This window comes from Ambystoma mexicanum, chromosome 12, assembly GCF_040938575.1.
Source record: "Ambystoma mexicanum isolate Mex_15411 chromosome 12, UKY_AmexF1_1, whole genome shotgun sequence".
In the NCBI taxonomy this organism is placed as follows: Eukaryota; Metazoa; Chordata; class Amphibia; order Caudata; family Ambystomatidae; genus Ambystoma; species Ambystoma mexicanum.
In genome coordinates this window covers 5,148,618-5,169,920 of record NC_090936.1, presented here as the reverse complement: position 1 = coordinate 5,169,920, position 21,303 = coordinate 5,148,618, and the positions used below count along the sequence as shown (strand labels likewise).

At 46.3% G+C, this 21,303-nt stretch overlaps 1 protein-coding gene across 2 annotated transcripts in view; it reads right to left on the bottom strand.

Annotated features, from left to right (window-relative positions):
• The window catches only part of OPTN (optineurin), a 198,742-nt gene that overhangs the window by 84,684 nt on the left and 92,755 nt on the right, over positions 1-21,303 (bottom strand). For both annotated transcript variants that reach the window (XM_069627795.1, XM_069627794.1), the window contains exons 6-8: positions 14,625-14,759; positions 8,639-8,732; positions 4,700-4,815 (exon numbers count right to left, since the gene is read on the bottom strand). In XM_069627795.1, coding sequence (XP_069483896.1) covers positions 4,700-4,815; positions 8,639-8,732; positions 14,625-14,759 — 345 coding nt within the window. The remainder of the gene's footprint in view (positions 1-4,699; positions 4,816-8,638; positions 8,733-14,624; positions 14,760-21,303) is intronic.

The following is a 21,303-nucleotide window of genomic DNA, read 5'->3' as shown; positions in this document are numbered from 1 at the left end:
AGCACTTCTTTCTTTTCTTGAGAACTATCCCACACCCTTTTTTGTAGTAGTCGTAAGGTTTGGAAATAGGTTTCTTAGTAAAGGCCCTTTTATTTTGACACAACGCCACTTGGACTGCCTTATTTTTCATTTGATGGTCGACATGTACTCCCATCTTAGATTTAGGTTTATGATAGGTGTTCTTCCAACCTACATACAGAATTCATTGTTCAAAAAACACCTTGAACTGTGATCACTTCTGACGGTCTTACGTGTGTCACTGTGAGTTTCTCACAGCATACAATAAGAAGACTTCAAGTTCATCTTCCAGGCGAACAATATGTGCATTCCAACAACAAAAATGTGTATTTCATCCATCGTAACATACAATTTGCTGCACAAAAACGCCCAAGACAGGGGTACCACTTTAACAGCATACTTCAAGTTGCATGAAGAGAATCACGCTGATTGGTGTGGACAGCAGCCATGGAGTAGGGCTGCTTTCTGCAGAAGCTCGTGCACGATCCTGCAAAAGATGGCCAAAGCAGTGTTTTGACTACACTCTCCGCGCTGCAAAACAGCGCAGAATGTATTGGGGGCTCCACGGAGGTGGTGCGGCAAAGTGTGGAAGCTGCAAAAGAACCGGCCCAAACACGGAGAAGACGTAGCTCCCAAGATAGCGGCCGGGAGATCCAAGCACGCCGCATGAAGCAGAGCCGAGCTGGGAGCACTGGCGGCTAACCAGTGGTAAGGAAGTGGAGCTGTGATCGGCATAGGTTAGCTGCACCAAGCAAACAGCAGAACCGAAGATGAAAGGGATCCCAGGAGATATCCGAGGCAAACACGCCGGAAGCAACAGAGATCTGGGCGGGGCCCGCTGAGCATTGGACGCGGGCCGAGAGTACCCCCTCGGCGGGAGAGCTGCAGGCAACATCAGGTCAGCCTGGTAAAGGCCTGGGGGCGGTGCTGGTGATCGAGGAGAGACCCACCGGAGACCGACACAAATGCCACAAACTCTGAAAAATAAGACAGCCACTGAAGAGCCGCCTGCCAAATGTTGCGGGAGTGCATAGCCAGTCGAAGAACGAGGTTGGACCTTGTGTGGCTCCAGAAAGGGCTGCTGATGCAGGGAGGACAGATCTGGGCGAGTAGCTGGGCACCAAGGCTACTACACGTACCCCATAAATACAATTGCTGAGCCCATAAGACTGGAGAGTTGGCTCTAGTGCTTGGGGGAGAGTCAACCTAGCAGAATAAGCGCTGGGGACCATTGGGCCTGGCTGGGGGCGGTCCTTGGGTTTTTCCACCAGAATAAACATAATTCTCATTGTAGAGCATCGTGGATGGATCAGCTCCAGAGGAAAAGCGGGGTGAGTGGGGAGCACTTGGTTCGCTGCTGAACGGCGCTGGAGCGCAAAGCTGGTAGAAGGGGAGCCCAGGTCTCAAAGGGAACCGAGGAAGCCGCAGTTGCAGCACATAAAGGCCCAGACAAACCGCTGAGGCCTGGTGGAGGCCAGAGACGCCGCCACAAGCGATAAGGTACCTTTGGCATAGCCTGGGGGAAGTGCCTGGGTGGTGGCACTTGAATATGGAACGACCATCACTGAAAATATCACATTAGAACATTGGCCCTGATGGGAGCGCCCCCTTGGCCCTGTTGCCCGGGTGCTGTGTCGGATATAGCCAATTCCGACCACCTGACCACTGGTGCAGAAACTGGGCATCGGCCATGGACCGAGGCGCAAGGAAATTCTAAACCTGCAAAGCAATAGTGCAAGGCCTTGAGGGGACTGTATCAACATGGGCTGACATAGCAGAGCGCTAATAGACAACCAGCCCGGGGAAGGCGGATCTGCACTCATGCCGGACAAACATCACTGCAGCAAGGTGATACAAACCAACATGGAGGCGTTTGTCAAGAGAGACATGGAGAAGGGGACCAAGCTGCCACGGGCTGCTGAGGGGAATATGCGAGGAGAACCCTATCCTGGCAGCCATCGCCTCATTAAAAGCGTGCCTTTAGCAGAAGGTGGACACTGTCATTGTGGACGTGGGGCTGTTGAGGAAAAGAAGTACGAACCCTGTCAGATCGGATAGCCACGGTTGAAATACAGGTATGAGAAAATAGACCAACCTTACAGCCACACGAGCACAGATGTCTGAGCTAAACACAAGGGTGCGCATGCTAGAGCACTGAGTGGAGGACTCAGAAGGAAGACCTAATAGGAATAACATAAGAATCCTCGGGCTACCAAAAGGTGAAGAAGGCGGTGACCCGACCACCTATGTTAAAAAGGTACTCCTGCAAGAGGTAGGCCCGGGGACGTTAACCCAGGGCTTCATGGTGGAAAGAGCGCACAGATCCTGGCCCACCACGACCGGTGATAGCAAGGATCATAAATTACAAGGACAGAGAGCAGAGCCTGGCCTTCTCCAGAGCAGGGGGAAGCATGGTATAGGCATCCGTGAAGGTTTCTATTTATCCAGACTACACAATGTTGGTGCAGAGACGGAGAGCTATGTTCGGCCCTACGAAGGAACGCCTGAGGAAAGCGAACATAAAATACATGCCAATATACCCAGCAAAACTCAAGGAGATCCATAACGGGAAGTCCCACTCTTTCGAGGACACAGAGGCTGCGCATTCTTGGATGGATGCTCAAGGGATTGCACAGCTCCCGGAGAGGAGGAATAGGGCTCTCTGATTACCAGGGATGAGGAGTTGGCACGCCATCAATCCCCTGAGGACCTAAGGCAACAAAGGGATGCTAAATGCAGGAGAAGACACTTGGAGATGGTGAGACCTGTACGGAGGGCACAGGCGGCTGCTGGGCCATCTTGGCAGATGCCCCATTTTGGATGTACGTCTCCACAGTGGGGAGGGAGAGGAGTTGATGAGCCAGTGGAGCCCGAGCACACGTTACGAGGCAGGGCTGAGAGTTTTTTGGTTGGGGAGGGAAGGGTCTATGGTAACACATGTTGAAAAACTCACTAATGTTTGTCTGCTTGCTGCAGCTAATCCCAAATGGCTTCTCACTTCAAGGATTTTTTCAAAAGTGTGGTGTTTTAGTTACATAAAGACACTTTACACAATACAGAAATGTTAAAACATCCCAGACAAAGATAAATACTCCAATTCACCACATAAAATCCTTAAAAACAACTAAAACAATTTAATCTAAATAAGTGTCCAACACAAAATTCTACTTCCCATAGTTAATCATCTAAAATATTGTACAAATCATAAACTTATGCCCAATATTACAGCTGGACCCCAACAGCCATTCGATCTTCACTCCGAACTAGCATTCTTAGTCATAAACGCAGGATCCCCCAAACAGGCCATGCTACCAAGGCAACCGCTCGTGATAATGTATTAACGCTCATGAAGCTGTGTCAGAGAATTACAGAACATAGCGCCTCAATGGAGGCCCCAGAGAGAGACAAATAAAGCACTTGCTTATCAGTGAGTGCCTCACATCTCATCAATAGATGGTAGAGAGTTTCATGTTTAGCCATCTCACACAGTCTACATGTACAATCACGCAGATCGAGTCGGGGGCCAGTAACTTGCGGCGTCGGGTAACAATTCAATCTGAACTGAATTTATCTATTACAAAATTAACAAGAAGGTGCCATACAAATATAAGATAACCGTGTGTTCAGACAGTGCGAAAATTCTGACCATTCTGCCAAGTGATGAGGGGACAACTTTAGAACCCCACGCCATAATTCCCCTTCCATCACACTAAACACTTTTCTCTTTGACTATGGGAGTAGTTCACAGCAATACAACACACCTCGCCTTCAAAAACTCCAACAGAGGTAAACGTGAATACAAACAGAACCTTTGTTCTAGAACCATTATTTGTCTCGAAAACATTTCCATTTTCATACTCAACCTGCTTTTCACAAATTCAATATGCTTTTTAGATGAGAATAAATATCCCAAATAAATAAGGGTAGAGCCCCTAAAGGTGGGCTTTGGAAACCATCCTACCCCATTGGAGCCAGTTGCTAAACACCTTGAACCTTCAATGGGTCGTAAAAAGTGTTTGCACACTTGACTGCGGTTCAGAGTCACTAGGAACGGTTGCACACTTTGCAATCAACAAAAGGATACAAAGTTCAGTGGGAAATTGCTGTCCTGGCCGATACCATCAGTCATTGACTCAACCATCCAACCGACTGCCCTTTTCATTCTCTTCCCACCTTACACAAATCCTATTACACAGTGCTGGCATTCACCGCCATGCTGACCAATCAGGAGCCACGGAGGGCTTTCTCTGCATGGCTTTGCAACACCTCTACTGCCCTCTACCACATAGGTCTGCCACCTTTGGCTCTTTAGATGTGTTCGACTACAACACTCTTCATCCCCAGCCAGCATAATCAATGGTAAGGGATCATGGGATGTGTAGTCCAAAACATCTGAAGAGCCTCAGGTTGCAGGCCCCTGATCCACTACCTATGTAATCATACTGGTTCTTTAAAGTGTTGCAAGCAACCTAGAGACATGCCTGCACACAGGAATCTGGTGTATCCTGCCAGCACCCATGAAAACGTAAGGTTTCACACCTGCCTCCCCTATCCTCCTACTCAATCCCTCCCTAATCCTTCTCTTTCAGAGGCCACCAAACGTGCAGAACGTGAGTTGCCATCACATGCTGCTGCCTGTGGCCACCATTCACGCCTCGTTCCCATGTAGACCAGGGCTTACTTTTCCTGGAGCCTCTTCTTCATCAGCTCGGCTTCGTCCAGCTTCCCGTGAGCCTCTTGGAGTTCCTCGCAGAGAGTCCTCACCCGTGATTTCAGAGGCTCCACTTCACTTTCAAACTGAAAAGCAGCCAAACGTTAATGGGTGAAAATAGTCCATCACTTCTACTCAATTTCAGTATTATTTCTGAAAGACTAAATCTACAGCTCTCAAGTTTCCCTGTGGCTTCCCCATAGAAAATCCCCCCCACCTGATTTTTTTATTGATTTCTGGGAATTTTAGTCTTAAATTTAAAAATGGGTAAAAAATTTAAAAATGGGTAAAATAAATATACAATTCCCTGAATTGCAAGGGGAAAAGGCCATATTGATGTTCTTATGCCCGGCAGAGGTAAACTTGAGTGCTCTGGTAGGTCAAGCATTCATAAAAAAACAGCCACATTAAAGTAGAGACAGCGAAGCAGATGTAACGCGTTCGGCTGCCCAGATGAATGCCGTGCAATGTCGACCATTCGAACGGGCCCTGAGCTAATAGCGGGACATTGTGAGGGTCTATTAAACCAGGTTTAGATGCCTTTATTGAAAGCAAAACGTAATGTTCATCATGGCAATAAGGATGCCTGTGCGCAGGCCCGTTACTAGGGGCAGGCGAAGGGGGTGAAGCCTGCCTCTGAGCTCACCGCAGAAAAAGTTAAGCATTCCTTTGTTAAAAACACTGGGAATGCATATTCCGAACCGGCCTCTAAGACACTCTGGAGACCCACACCCAATGCCCCTCAGAGCCTTTCAAGTGGGGGAAATGTATACGTGATGGCCCATTTAATGAGCCACTGTTTTTACACAGTATCTGCTTAACATTTCAGTTTTAAGAACTGAACATGGGGCATTTTCATTCTGAAGGCCAGCACAAAGCATCAGTTAGCTGCCAAGCCTACCCATTCTTCCAAGAGAATTAATGTGCCACACAGAAAAAGTTGTAACTATGTTCTTTATTCTTATTTCCTTTTATTTGACACACCAAAACTTTTTTTTTTATATATATTGCTTTTGAGATATTCTAGTGGCTGCTTTGGGACATGGACTAAATGCATCCGCTCAGCATCAAAGGTCTTTTCATTTTCTAACACGCAACCACTGCCTCGCGCGCGCACACAAGATGGCACCTCAATGTGACTTGGCACCTTGATTCGGATAGCAGGGTTCATTGGGTGTTAGCATGTAGACAGTAGGCGAGGGCAAATCAATGCAGTGATATGTGTGCAACAATGAACAAGCCACCACCACCCTGTTGGTTAGTGGCGTCTATATGGTTTTCCTCTATATAACTGCACATATGCCTGTTTTTGCCTGATGTGTGCCATGTCCATACAATAGCACACTGGAATGTTCTGTGCATGTTTCTCTGACGTGTATGCCATACTGTGCCCACACTTAAACACAAAGCAATCAAAGACGTTGCCTCAAATTGTACCTCCACGAGGCCAAACGCCCTTTCTACAGTGCCACACCACGATTCTCACTAGCTGCAGGCCAGCACTAATGAGAGATGCTGATGCCAGCTCTGATACAGCATGGGCCTGCTCTTATTTGCAGAAATAACCCCTGAAGCCTGCGCAATGGTGACGGGGTAGTGGCAGAGGAACTGTGGACCCTTTACCATGCATTGGTCAGGCTAAAGTTTCTAAGAGGCACAATCCTTTCTGTGCACCCTTTATGTGCACTGTTTATTGGGTGTCTCTTGTAGGGTACCCTTTCCTGTCTACAGATATAATCCCCTAAAGATGTTTCGGTATAGGGGGTTGGGCATGCTCACAAGGAGACCCAGCCCTTCCTCATTTAAAATTCTCAAGAAACAAGAAGCAAAAGAGCCCTTGCACCTCATTTGAGTGGCTGATGTTGCAGCCATATAATATTTATACTTACATCCAAAAACTTAAGCTGTCCAAATGAGTATGTATGGTTCATGATTACAAACAGTTTAATGTTAAGGTGAGTATTGCGGACAGGCATGTGAGCACCAAGTCATTCATTAGTTATCAATTTAGAGATTCACACACACAATCCTTTTATCACAGACTTGTTTATCAAATATAGAGATCTCTGATCACGGTTATACTTCTGAAATGCTCTGTGATTTAATGCAAAGCAGACAGGAACACTCATTGGTGCTGTTAGACCCCTTTCCCACTCTCAGAGAGGTATTTTGAAAGAGTACAATAAGAGTGTACCAGACTGCCCATCTTGGAATGCTAACCTTCGATCAGAAAATAATTCACATGCTAAGTCTAGTATTGCCCCTAGCGAAATACAAGTGAGGCGGTACGAACAGAACGCCTGCAACACAGGGCCAGTGGTCAGTGGGCCCTCAGACCCAGGCAGGCTGGTCACACTGCAGTGTGCCAGTATGGAAAGTTTTAAACTGCATTCATGCAAAGCCTTCCCTAAGAGCAGGTGATTAAAGAACCATTTACTTGGGCAGTAACAGCGGTGTCTTCACATTAGACTTCTTCTGTAAAGCACTTGAATTACAATGTAATGTAACCAGCTTCATTGATTTATTGATATTGAGGAGGGGTTTTGTCGCACTATGCAGACATGTAGTTTGGGAGTGACGTGTGGCAGTCGGGGGGTGGTGAAGGGGGCACATTCTAGTGTTTCGCCCTGGGCACCAAGTTGGCTAGAATCGCCCTGCCCGTATCTGCCACATTTCACTCTGTATCACTTTAGTCTCTGCCCTACACCTGTCAGCCGGCTCTTCAATAGCATAATCCTAGCGTATCACTGTAGTTGACAGCCACTCCCCGGCCACTCCCCGGCGCCCCTCACTTCAATGACGCAGCTCTGAAGCGCATCATGGAAGGCAGGATGCAGGTGCAATGCAGGCGTGGCAAATGGAAGATGGTGGCTTCATGCTTTTCAAAACAGGACTTTACAGTAGAAAGCAGGGAAGGAAGATTTTTAAGGTTCATTTATCTGGTGGGAAGATAAAAATCGTGGACGCTCCAGGTGGAGTAAGATTTAACTTTACATATGTGATTAGAAAGGTACTGGAACTGTGAAATTCCTGTCACTTAACACTTCAGAACGAGTAAACAGAGTGTAAGTGAAGATGCTATGACACACGCACTACACTTTCGCAGGGAACGTCAACATTCCACAAAGTATTTGCTTTTAATGGCACAATTCTGACACTTTTTTTAATAATGAAGAGCCGCTGTAATGCCGCTGCAAACGCACATGGGTTGCCAGAACCTGGTGCAGCTCTTCCATTGCAGTGTTTCCCCAGAGGGTCACCTGTGGGCCATTCATCATAAGAGAAGGAAGGAGGTGACATCAGGAGTCGCAAGTACAGAGAGGTGACATCAGGGGTCGCAGTACAGGGAGGAGACATCAGGGGTCGCAGTACAGGTGAGATGACATCAGGGCTCGCAGTACAGGGAGGTGACATCAGGGGTCGCAGTACAGGGAGGTGACATCAGGGGTCGCAGAACAGGGAGGAGACATCAGGGGTCGCAGTACAGGTGAGATGACATCAAGGCTCGCAGTACAGGGAGGTGACATCAGGGGTCGCAGTACAGGGAGGTGACATCAGGGGTCGCAGTACAGGTGAGATGACATCAGGGCTCGCAGTACAGGGAGGTGACATCAGGGGTCGCTGACAGGGAGGTGACATCAGGGGTCGCAGTACAGGTGAGATGACATCAGGGCTCGCAGTACAGGGAGGTGACATCAGGGCTCGCAGTACAGGTGAGGTGACATCAGGGCTCGCAGTACAGGGAGGTGACATCAGGGGTTGCAGTACAGGGAGGTGACATCAGGGGTCGCAGTACAGAAGTCATGTAAAAGGGCCGCAGAGGTGTAATTAGGTGACCTTTCTCAGCAGTGTGGATTCCTGACGGAGAAGCGGACGAGCCGTGCTGATGGTGCATCCCACACTACTCACCTTGGTCTGCACTTTCTGCTCTTCTTTAGATGCGACGTCCGTCTGGGTTTCCTTCTCAGCCACTTTCTGCACACTCTTTTCCAGTTCTTGTAACCTACGAGATATCAAATTAAGAGTTAGCTTTGGCCAGCTTTAAACATGACAAAAAACATTTGCTATAAATATACTCAAACGGGCAAAGGTGTGCATTTGAAGTCTAGGACGACAAGTAGCAGAGAAACCCCGATTACTAAAGAGTGAGGGATGGAAACATTTCAATGAACCATAACCACTGACAATGGCACTGTGCGTGATTCCCTCCAATCATTCTTTCCTTCACTTTGCCATTACGGAAGGGGGTAAGCACATTCATCCGTATTGGCCCCACCCAAAAGGGTCAGTGCAGCCCAAACTACGGCACAGAACCCCAAGCAACCCAGACAGGTGTCTGCCTCACTGAGTGTCAGCAATGAGTGGGACCCTGGGATGCAATGTAAAGCGAGGGCTGCCTTCTGCATCAGTTTAGAATAATGATCAAAAAGTGCACTGTGAAATTGCCTGTCATTTTGATAAATAAATGCCTTTGTGTTGTGTCGACTCATTATGTCCATGCCGCATTACATTTCTCTTGGGCTCAAAGCAGGAACAATAAAGGTGCGCTTATAGTGTGAACGTCTATTGATTTGCTAAACAACTGGCAATCTAAAGACTTGCTCTGGGCAGGGGAAGTAGTGGCGCAAGAGAAGCTACTTGGTATGGACCAGTGGGCACCAAGTGAAACAAAGGCAGGAGAATTGAACACAAAACTTCTTGGTGCTGTGATGCCCACCTCTGCTATTTTCAGTGGGGCCGTGCTTTTACTCAGCGATCCCTGGGACCAAGCCATTGATGTAAGTCGAGGGAAGGTTGCGGGCAAGAGAGATGGAGGAAGGGATCAGATCAAAATTCAGCAGCATCTGTCCATGACTGTGATCAATTTACCATGGCACTCCTCCGCCCCTCGCGACCCACTGGGCACTACCCTGGGCAAGAAAGCTGAAGGCCTGGAGAGTGGGACACACCAAGTGACGAAGTGTAGAATCATCAGCAGACACCAGATCCCTCCTGGCGTTCCAGGTCTCATCAGCTAGTGCTAACCGATGAGGTGCACAATATCCTCTCCTGCAACACTGCATGAGAAACACGACGACGACCAACTGCGATCGCACAGGCAAGGGCACACAGAGACAGAACACATACTCCCCGAAACAACCAGCTTTACCTTTTCCATACTAGTGCAATTGAATGCAGCATTAACAGTCATGATATTCACGTGAATTTCACTAAGAGAAACCATGGAAAGGGTAAACGACATTATGGGTATGCGGCTGCTCTATACAATTTCAGCGCTATCAAAGCTATTGTAAGCTCCCAGGTGCTTCTACACTCGGTACAGCGAGAGACAAATACAGCGAGAGACAGCGTTTACTAAATGTGTTGGCAAAGGAAAGTACCTGGAATAAGGAGGGAAGCAGTTGTAGCCTACCCCGTCCTGTGAGGCTAGTGAGGCGAGCCTGCTACGCAACATTGCCCCTAGGGGTGGGAGAATGTGGGACCTCACAGGGAGAGACTACCCTCTTGGGGATAAGGACTCCCTTTCAGTTGAGGAACTCCCCTTCCCATTATCCTCCACAACCTAATGCAACATCATTACTTTACAAACGTCTAGACTTCCCATGTGATATAATGACAGAGGAAACATAACAGTTCAGTATCGTGAAGAGTAAGAATCAGAAAGAATACTTTTTTGACAAATAATGAGACGAAGAAGCCAAGAGGAGTTATGACAAATATGGCCTAAACACAAAAGACGGACTTTACTCAGAAGCCGGGGAAGCCCTAACAACGCGTCATAAAAAGGAGGGCCAGGAGAACAAGGAAGTGAGACCCGGGAGATTCAAACCGACCGGATCAGGGAAACTGGGAAACCTGGGAAGACACGCTTTCACATGTCGAGGAACAGCTGCCCAAGAGAGGTGCCAGCAGTGCGCGGCACACACGACAGACTGGAGAAAGCCTGTCAAAGTCCCAGGAGGGACGAGCAAAGAGGGCTGGAGCAGAGCCATGATGTTGACATGCCTGTAAGGAAGCAAAGCAGGAAGATGGTGTTCTGAAAGGGAAACGGGTGAAGAACCCCTCCATTGCAGATACTATCATCAGATCCAAAAGCGTGCCGGCAGAAAGCCAGAGAGCGTCTTTGATGGAACAGAAAGAGGAAAACAAGACCAACCGATCCGGTGACACAGACCCGTTACACAGCAGGTAATGGCGAGAGCGTGAGACCAGAGGAAGAGGGCATATATGTAAAGGGGATGGAGATTTCACAAGCCATAAGCAAACCAAATATAATGAATGGGGAAAGCCCCTTTGTCTGAGTAAAAAGTACAACAACCAAAAGGGGAGAATTATTCAAGCCTTAATCATACTTGTCCCAGTGAGGGGTACGAATATATAAAGAGTGAGAATTATGAAAGAACTCATCATACTCATCTCAGGAATGGCGAGACAACCAATAGAGTGAGGCATTCTTAAGGGCTCATCAATCTCGTCCCAGTGAATGGGAAAATCATAAGAGGAACAAGAGTCAAATAGAGACTTTACCTGTATATTTCACTGAGGAGAAAAACCACCACGGGAATAATAAAGGAAATAGAAGCACTGTGAGCTGGAACAGACACCCAGTTTCAGGCTATTAAAAGAGAAAGCCAAGAAAGGAGAGGACACAAGGCCTTGAGAAGCCCCTTGAAAGAACCGGCGCTGTGGGCCATTCCGAGGACCATATATATGGCGATATTATTGGTGGGGACAATATTACCCGATACCCTTGGGAAGCCCTTTGAAAGAACCGGCACTGTGGGTTGTTAAAGGCTTGAGCTCAACTAAAAAGACTGGACTATACACCCCTTTCCAAGAAGTTATATAATTTGGAAAACAGAGGTCACAGCACTGCTAGTTTTCTTTACACTTATAAATTGAAAGTGATGGGACTGTCAATACACAATATTAAATGTAACACCAGGATTCAGAATTAAGTACAAATTAAACTCTACCCTCCTCTGTGATTGTCCCAGAACTTCTAGAATTTACCAGAGAAAAATCTACCAAATTTCTCATGAACTTAATCTATTTAATTTAAGAACATTCAAAACAGCCCAAGCAAACCAGTGTCCCCTCCTTTTGCCTATCCCACTCACCTAGCAGTCTAACCACTGAACCCCAAACATATTACCACACTAGGGTCACAGCTCTGCTACTCTTATTGACACTGGATATTGACAAACTTTAAATTCCAGCTCCATTAGTAGAATTTAATTTAATTTTCCTGAACGGGATAGCATTAATACAAAAATAAAAGTCATGTTTAGGGTGTAGGAAGCAAAACCAGGCAGTACATACTATTTATTACGAATGAAATTAGAGGAAGGGAGGGACAGTTTAATTGAATGGTTTAAGAGGATGGATTTTAAGATTGTCCGGCTGCGATTTTGATAGTACGGCGGCCTACATGAAACAGAAGGCACCACTATGATATGATATGATATGGCATTTATAACGCGCCTATACACAAGTGTTTCTATTGGGATAGAAGTGAAAGGTTTAAAACATTGATTGCAAAGATCCTTTTCATGATACTTAGAAACTACGAAAGACTTAAAACATGTCCCTAACGTACGGCACTCCTTAATGCCGCTGCACTTCAATAGTTTGACCAGCTTTGGGGACTGGGGGGCATTAGGTGCACAGACCAGTACCCAAGAGAAGAAAAAAAAGGAAGTGTCGATTCTCTAAGAACTCTTCAGACCGAGTGGCTTAGACATTTACAGATTGTGTGTCCCGCTCTACATGGAATATAATCCAATACTTTAGGCGGCTCGGAAGCAATACAAACTACTTGCCGCATCAGCCCTTCTGGTATAGAATTCTGAGAGGCAACTGGTTTTCGTTGATCTTGGTTGCAATATACTTTTGGGAAATTAGAACTACGAGACAGAGTTATGTGAAAAGGGAGATTACATATGTAATCATGAAAATGTAAAGAGGAATTTTATGATTTTTGTTAAGTGTTAACAAGTGAATAGACTTTTCGTGATTACGTTTTAATTACATTTTTTAAACTTTTGTGAAAGGTTGGATAAAAGAAACCAAAACACACACTGAACAAAAAAAAAGAAACATCAGCCCCGGGTCCTAACCGGTTATTATTGAAGGATTCTCAATGTCTCGGAACACCTCTGCCGACACAGGTGCTGATTCTCCCACAGAAGCAAACGCTAACTTCCTTTCCCAGATGACAAATGGATATATATGTTATCTTGAATTTGTATAGTCCCTTCTGTCATAGTTTATGGCTTCGAAGTGCTTTGGGAGGCTTGGAAGGAATTAACTATTGTAGACATACTAAATGCAAATTCCATGTCACATAAAAGATACATGTGAATTACAGTCTGCAGGCTGGCTGTCCCTGGCACCAGTGGAAATTCTCATCACCGACAGATGTGGAGGTCTGGCGTCATCCATTCTAGAAGAGAGGAGCCGTAGAGAATAGCAATGGCTGGGATACCTCTGGCTAGCAAATTCAGAAGGAATGGATGAAGGCTTGGAGGGCACTACAGAGTGTGTCATATTGCCTTGGTCCAAGCGATATTCCAAACAGGATGCATAAGAGGGCAGGAAGGCCCAGTATCGGCTAAAGCTCAAACATTGCAGGGTAGTCCTGATTACGGAAGAAACAGCACAAGCCTCATGCACATTAAACAAGCTAAAATGTAGCACCAACCAAAGACTCAACCAATCTGAGGGATGCCCTCCGCACCATTTACTGAATGTTTGCACCTCCAAAAGAGCTATAGTTGGCGTTACATGAATGTATGTTTTGAACAGGCCGCTCACAGATCCGCCACCATTTGAGAAAGCAGGAGCACTCCCGCATCTTCACACTCCACGGATTGGTACTAATGGCTTGGAATTTATAACCAGCTGCTGGATTCGGCTCATCTATGGAACATGGCCGAATGGCGAGGGCATATAGAAGGCCTGTATTTATAAGCAGCTGCTGGACTCGGTTCATCATATGGAACATGGCCGAATGGCGAGGTCATATAGAAGGCCTATATTTATAACCAGCTTCTGGACTCGGTTCATCTATGGAACATGGCCGAATGGCGAGGTCATATAGAAGGCCTGTATTTATAAGCAGCTGCTGGACTCGGTTCATCATATGGAACATGGCCAAATGGCGAGGGCATATAGAAGGCCTGTATTTATAAGCAGCTGCTGGACTCGGTTCATCATATGGAACATGGCCGAATGGCGAGGTCATATAGAAGGCCTGTATTTATAAGCAGCTGCTGGACTCGGTTCATCTATGGAACATGGCCAAATGGCGAGGGCATATAGAAGGCCTGTATTTATAACCAGCTGCTGCACTCGGCTCATCATATGGAACATGGCCGATTGGCGAGGGCATATAGATGGCCTATATTTATAACCAGCTGCTGGACTCGGCTCATCATATGGAACATGGCTGAATGACGAGCGCAACAAGAAACTGGGCTCGGTTCATTGGTGAGCACATATAGTAGGGCTCAATTAGGCTAAGAGCACTGGCGAGGATTTGATCAGTTTATCTTGGGGAAGAGCTGTAGGAAAAACACACCCTAAGAGGTTCAACACAGACCATATTGTATTTAATGTGGCTCTTCAATATGAGCCCAAAAATGAAAAGTCTGAAAAGCATGTCTAATGAGGGAAGGGCAGTAATACATTCAGGCCACTACAGAAGATCACCAATAATTCTCCACCAGGACACATCCTGTTCAGACGTGCACTCGACGACGAGATGGGGTAACCTCAGGTCTTAATGTAAAAAAGTCATGTCGGTCAGTTTGGATACTTAGTGTATTAACAAAATGAATATGGAAAAACACGACTTACAAAGCCAGACACATGCACTTTATCAATTCCATACCTTTCCCTGGAGGTCTGAAGTTCTGATTCAAGTCGTTGCACTTTTTGCGTCTCCTCTTCAAGGCTGCGAAGTAACTGGCTGACTCTCAATTCCTCCGATCCCACTTCTTTCCTTGAATCGTCCATCGATTGGGCCCTATTAACAAAGTTGTGTTATTAGTTAAAACAACATAAAACACACAAACTGACAACACTGAAAAGCTTGATGGCAAGTGCAATATCAAATAAATGCAGAAAGAAGCCCCTTCATCCACAGAGAGCGGTGAATACCAACACTTGCTATGGAATGGAATTCAGCAAAGGTGTCCTTTGGGCACTGGGTGGCTCATGACTAGCCGGCTCATGACTGGCCGGCTCATGACAAGGAGAAAGTGCAGCTGAAACACCAAGACATCTGGTACTGGAACAGCACACACATTGGGCATTTCCTAAAAACACATATGAACATGTTAGCTTGCTACTCTGGTCCTACTTGCATGGCCACAGGCTTCTTACAAGCAACCTTCCAACTCCTTTCATTTCTACATTGTGTGGCTTCTGTAAACAATTCCACATCTTCCCTTTCCTTCCATTTAAAGGCATTTTGGCTCATTGGCAGCCAATCTCACATGGAATCTGGTTTTAAGTTTTAAAGCAGGATTAGAACCAAATGTGAAAGAGTTGCTGACTACAAAAGAAGGATGTGGCAGCCAGGAAACCTTTTGCCTTTACAAGACCTAGCAGGGGCTTCAAAGGGTAAACACACATATATATTTGAAGACAACAGCCAGGGCAGTGCAGCAGTGAAGATGCAATACAGAACTAGTGAAAGGAACTAGTGAAAGCAAAACTCAGTGGAAGCCAAGCAAAGCAATGGGCCCTCGCCCGGAAACAGTGGTTCATTTCTGGAGCTCAAAGCTTTGCAGAGACATGAACAGAATGAAGGTCGATGAAACGAAGATCTGCTTGGATCTTCAATGTATACAGGAGTGCTTACGCCAGGTATAGAGGCCTCTTATGCACTTTGAGGGGATTCTATATATGGAGATCACGCTTTAGCACAGGAAGGGAGTAAATCTGGCCTGAATGTAAGGCCAGCTGTTTCTCGCATCGTGGGTCGCTACTACAGTTCGCTCAAGTCACCTCCGGGGAAAAGAAGACCAACACAAGCAGACAATTACAATGTGTTCTCTTCATTGTACAAATGTAGGCAACTCACCACTGTCTCTAAAGCTGATGCTGGTACCGATAGAACGGCTGACGTTATTGTGCGCTGTTTTAAATACAATGCAACAAATCATGCTTAAAACATGATTTTCTTTTGATTAAAAAAGAGATTTCCACGTTGCTAAAATCGAAAAGGAGCAAATGGAGCACTTACAGGCACTAGATATTGGCTTTATCACAATAAACAGCATTGTGGCCTCAGACAAAAGCCACCCACACCATCTGTACAACCTGCTCCTCGTGCGCTTCACACACAAGAGCGGAGCTGGGCTTCCAGGAAAGGCGCCCAGGCTTCTCATTCCTGACACTGCAAAAAAGTGCAGATGGCTTTTCCTAAGTCCTTTTGTTTTGGTCTATGAGCCAGCCTATCAAGAGGGGGGCTTTCAAGACATTGCGACCCTACAGCCAATAGCAGCACACGCTCTCAACATGTACACAACTGTTTTGGCTTTTCTCTTCCTGGGAAGTAGCGTTAAAAGGGGAAATGAAAGGGGACAGGATAGCCCTATGATACTTGGGCAGCTCCAGAAGCTTCATTTAGAGTTGGATCCCTGCTCACTGCAACAGTGTTAATCAAAGCGCTGGGATGACATGTTCTCATCTTCATGTGTGTATTATCTCGACCCAGGAATGGCACACGTGATGCAGGGAGACCACAGGTACAAAAAGGTAAGTGAGCTTTATTGTAGTTTCAGGGTAACAGACTAGAGGGATGTGGAGAGCAAAGCCAGAGGCAATGCTCCAGTCATACCTCCCAGACTGAATCCATCAAATGTCCTCTGTGGAACCCTGAAGGGACCCAGGGTTCCATCACCAACTAACATTCCATGGCGTGCCCAAGGCAATGCACGCCCCACACTACAACGCGGTGCTTCTGCAGAGAGATAGCATCTGCATTGTATGAACTGCATTCACATGCGCACAGGTGACTGCATTACTCAATTGCTAGACCACCTTGTAGAGTTGCATCCCCTCTGGGAGGCTGGTCTAGAAATGATAAGCTGAACAAGCTGAAAACATTGGACATGCACAGACAATTAGGGACTGAGGCAATCAGAGGGACACGCACCAGGGATGCGTCTACAACAACAAAAATAAAACCGTGCAAAGCCTTGGAGGCAGATATATTCAATATTGGTTCCAGAATGCTACAACAGTCATTGTATTGGCAGGACCAAGAAGGGAAACTACTAATATTAAGAAACAGTAGTGGCGAGATGAGAAAATGATCCAGAGTTTTAGGGAATACTACCAAACTTCATTTTCCGGGGAAATCCGAGCACGATCTTCCAAAGGCCACACATTTCCATCCACCCTAAACCTAGTCAAATTTACAAAACGACAAGTCCAGGGATCTTTACCTGCATCCCAAAATGATGCCTAAGCATCTGCAAGATTGTGCATCTAATTGTGTGCGGCTGCCAGCAGACATGTGCACCATGTGCCGGCTGAAGATGGTTGCCTTCTTGTGCAAATAGTATCTATTAGAAATTCCTCACTGGTGATTGAGCAGGAAGAAGTTCATGACGCCGGTCTCCAAAAACAAAACCTGGTACTCTGAAGACTGTGACTGAACCCTAGGTGAAGATGCAGGCTCAGAGGAAATGCCCTAAAATAACAGATGCGTGTGCTAAGAAAAAGAACTTGCTGCAAGCAGGGGTGACGGCCAGAGGCCCTGAAGGAAAAAAACGCCTTTTATACACGGCAAAGTTCATTTAGCTACTGTTAGGCAAGATTGTATACAGTACCCTTTGGGTGCACTACAATAACCTGGACCTCCTGGCAATAGGGACCCAACCTTTGGTGCACGTCTGTTCTACACAGGTTGGTAGTGTGGCTGAGCAGCCAGGCTCATCTCAAGAGGGGGCAATGTGAGCAGTAGTGAGGTTACACAGAGTTTCACAGTAGCAGGTATTCAAATAAACACACTCAAGGTTTCTTGATAAAACAATTATTCATTTATTTCACAGTCAGTTATATAAGCCTCTTCTTCATCTGATACCCATTGGGGATGGCACACAGACACTTCCCACACCCACAGGTGACCTAACTAGCTAGGGCACTGTGGACATTGGTTTATCACTGGTACATTTAGAGCAATACAGAGTTTGGTGTAAAAGATAGAAGAGAGGAATAAAACAAAGGTTAACAAATATTTCAGATAAAGCACAGAGTCAGAGGTAAAGAGGAGTTTCTCAGGGAGAAAGGCCAGCATATGTTAATTACACAATGTCTAGGGGACCTGAAGATCTTCTTTGCAAGTAGGTAAAAAGTCTTGCACAATGTTTTTAGAAAATGTTTGTAGAAAATAGAAAACATGAAGGGCCACAAGCTGGGAGGCTTGGGAGGGGCAAAGCTTTAGCTCTCTGCAAGGTAACCAATACAGGTATCAACTGAGAGCAAGTAAGACCACACAACAAGAGGTACGTTCTCTTACACTTTACAGTACCTCTGGTTAGAAGAAATGGTTCCAGCTGGCTTCTGTTACTGTACAGCTCTGCAGATCCTGTTGTTCCTGAGCCTCAGTTATGGGGACAAGAGCAAGGACATCTAGGGACTCCTGCTCTGCAATGGGACGGTCAGCGGCAGCAATGAGCAAACTTCAATTCAGCGGTCCTTCAGTGTTTCTGTTCCTCGCGTCTGACAGCAAATAGCAACAAGGCGGTTCTCAGATACCACTTCAGACTTTCCTTGCTTCTGGGGTCCAGCACTCTGTTGAGGTGGCTCAGGCTTGGTCAGTCCTGCATCAAGGAAGTCCGGAGGATCTTACTAGCGCTCAGGTCCGACTTAAAAGCAACACACACAATCTAGTGTTCCTCTCCATGGCTCTTCGTTTCCAGCAGCAGTGGAAATACAACCAGCTTCGAGAGGATGTCCAGACGGGCTTACTTTGAGTTGATTGGTCCCACCAACTCAAAGGGAGAAGTCGTTCTTGCAGGGCTTCTCTAGTCGAGGCAAATTCACAGCTCTTTTTCGGATTCCTTCGTCCAGTGGTCGACTCAGCTTTCCAAGCCAAAAAGCCTCGCCTTTTATGCAGGTTTCTCCCTTTCATTCGAGCCTAGTTGTCAATCACACAGCAGGGTGGCTGTCCTTGCCGGACAGCCAGGTGGCCAATCACCTTTGGGTGCATTCCTGTAACTGAGGGGATTAAGCACAGGGAGTTTCGGGCACCCCCTCACTTCCTGCCCCTGCCAGACATACTGGAGCCAGAGGTGGGCTTCACTCTTGAATCCCGCCAAAGACAAAACGAACAAAGAGACCAAACCTCATTTGGCGCACTGAGTAAATCTCAAGAAGGACCTTTCCAATATTAAATGGCGAAAAAAGAAGACTGGGGCCATTTTGACAAAATGGCCACCCATGAGTGCCTTACTGCAGCTGCGTAAGAAGCCTGTGGTAAAAACACACAATGGTAGTAACAAATAAACCACTGCCACCAGCCATTAACTGTGGAAAGGGTAACATAAAACAATTTTACATGAGAAACTAGACAAAGGGGATACTAAGTAACCCCTCCTGCACCCTATGGTAAGATAGTGTGTGCTGGGTCTAGAAAGTTACAAAATGTAAGTAAAGTCAATTTCCCTTCACTGCTCTGGGAAACAGGAGTTTTACCAAGAAAAGGTATTAACCCTTTGGGAAATCCAAGAGACTTCCCTGTGCCACTGCACGGAAGGTGCTCTGTATCACTATGTAAATATGATGCCTATGGAGTCCAGCAAAAGAGCTGGGGGTCTCTACGGTACAAGGGAATTGGCACATTTCTGAGAATCCTCCTTAACAGCTACGGACGTCTGTTTCTAATCCAGCCACTTGGTTGGACGACTCTACAAGAGGGGAACTAGAGGATTACGGGAGTTCTAGGAGCACAGAGAGCACTATTACAAATCGCGGGATTCAGTTACTTCTACCGAGGGGGGAGCCTTTCCTGTTAGGCTAGGGAGCCAAGCCCTCTATGCAATACCCTGCCTAGGGGTAGAGGCAAGGAGGTCCTCACTGGGAAAGACCCCCCCCCCAGGGAGACAAGGACTCCCATTCCAATGAGGAACTCATTAACCAACTCACTTGTAACCCATCAGTAATAGCACCTTCCAGAAGAAAACATGAAGAACAAACTCATATTTGCTATTGTCATGTAGAATCCTTGAATCAACCCGAAGGGATATACTTATGTGGTACTGAGACGAAGAAGATCATTGGAGCAGTACAGAGTACAATCATTACAGAGAAGGACTTTAACGTTCCTCTGGGAAAGTCCCACACCTGTGTCATAAAACTAGAAGGAGGAGACATGAGGGAGAGAGAAAACTGGGATATCCGAATCAGTTGTGAGGGCGTATCTGAAGGAGATGGAGACGCACAGCCTCAGATGCGAAGAGGAAGCTGGCGTGCGAGTTCAGGTGTTTTACACTCGAAAAATCCTGCAACAGGAGAAGCTAAAAGAGTGACAAAAGTTCCACAGAGTGGCCAATTGAGAGGTGCTGGCGCAAGCAAAGCCCGGTTGACTTGGGAGTTCCTGAACGCAGAGAGTGAAGAGGAGGCAGTGTTAGGCAAAGTTTGCATGCAGTACCCTCTGGGACCACTACACACAACTAGGACTACAGGTGTAAGCAAAACCAACCTTTGGTATAAGTCTGTACCACACAGTTTTTTTTAGCAAGCTGAGCAGCCAGGCTTATCTCGAAAGGGAATGTGAGCTTGTAAGGGTGTAACAAAGGTCTACAAAAGCAAGTATTCAGGTTTCTTGGTAAAACACTTCTTAATTTATTACACAATCATTTATAAAGCATTCACTAAATGAGGCAACTAATATCACACACAAGTTATACTATAATACTGATTACTAAGCAGTTGAGCTCCCTTGAAATAGGAGCCAAATAGCATTGAAGTAGGAGCAAAAAGACATAAGTTAAATAAAACGAATATTACAGTTACTTTAAAACAGTGCAAATAGTTTGAGTTCACCAGAGGAGTTGATTCAATGCAATAGATATGCCAAAGTCAATGGGCTAGTGTCTTGTATAAGTAAAAATGGTTCTGTTATTTAAAGCGGAAAAGTCTTTGCCACGGTTCTTAGAAGTAGTTCACAGAAGAAAGGTTTGTATGTCGGGTCACAAGCTGACTAGGCCTGCAAGTTGCCAAAGTTCCACAAACTTTTGCGGTGAGAGGTAAGTTCTCTTGGTCGAGTTTTCACAGTACCTTATATTGAAGAAGAAGACTCTGTTCCTGGCAGTTCCTGCAGATCTCGCTGTTCCTGAGCCTCAGTCATGGGGACAAGACTGAGGACGTTGGGGGACTCCTGCACTGCACGGGGATGGATCACAAAGCTGGCAAATTGGCAAATCTTCAATTCCGGTTGCTTTTCTTCAAGCACACAAGCTTGTGTCCTTCTCCCTGGTTAATCCTAACCAGCTCCAAGAATGGTATCCAGGTGGCTTATGAGTTGATTGGTCCCACCAACTCAAAGGAAGAAG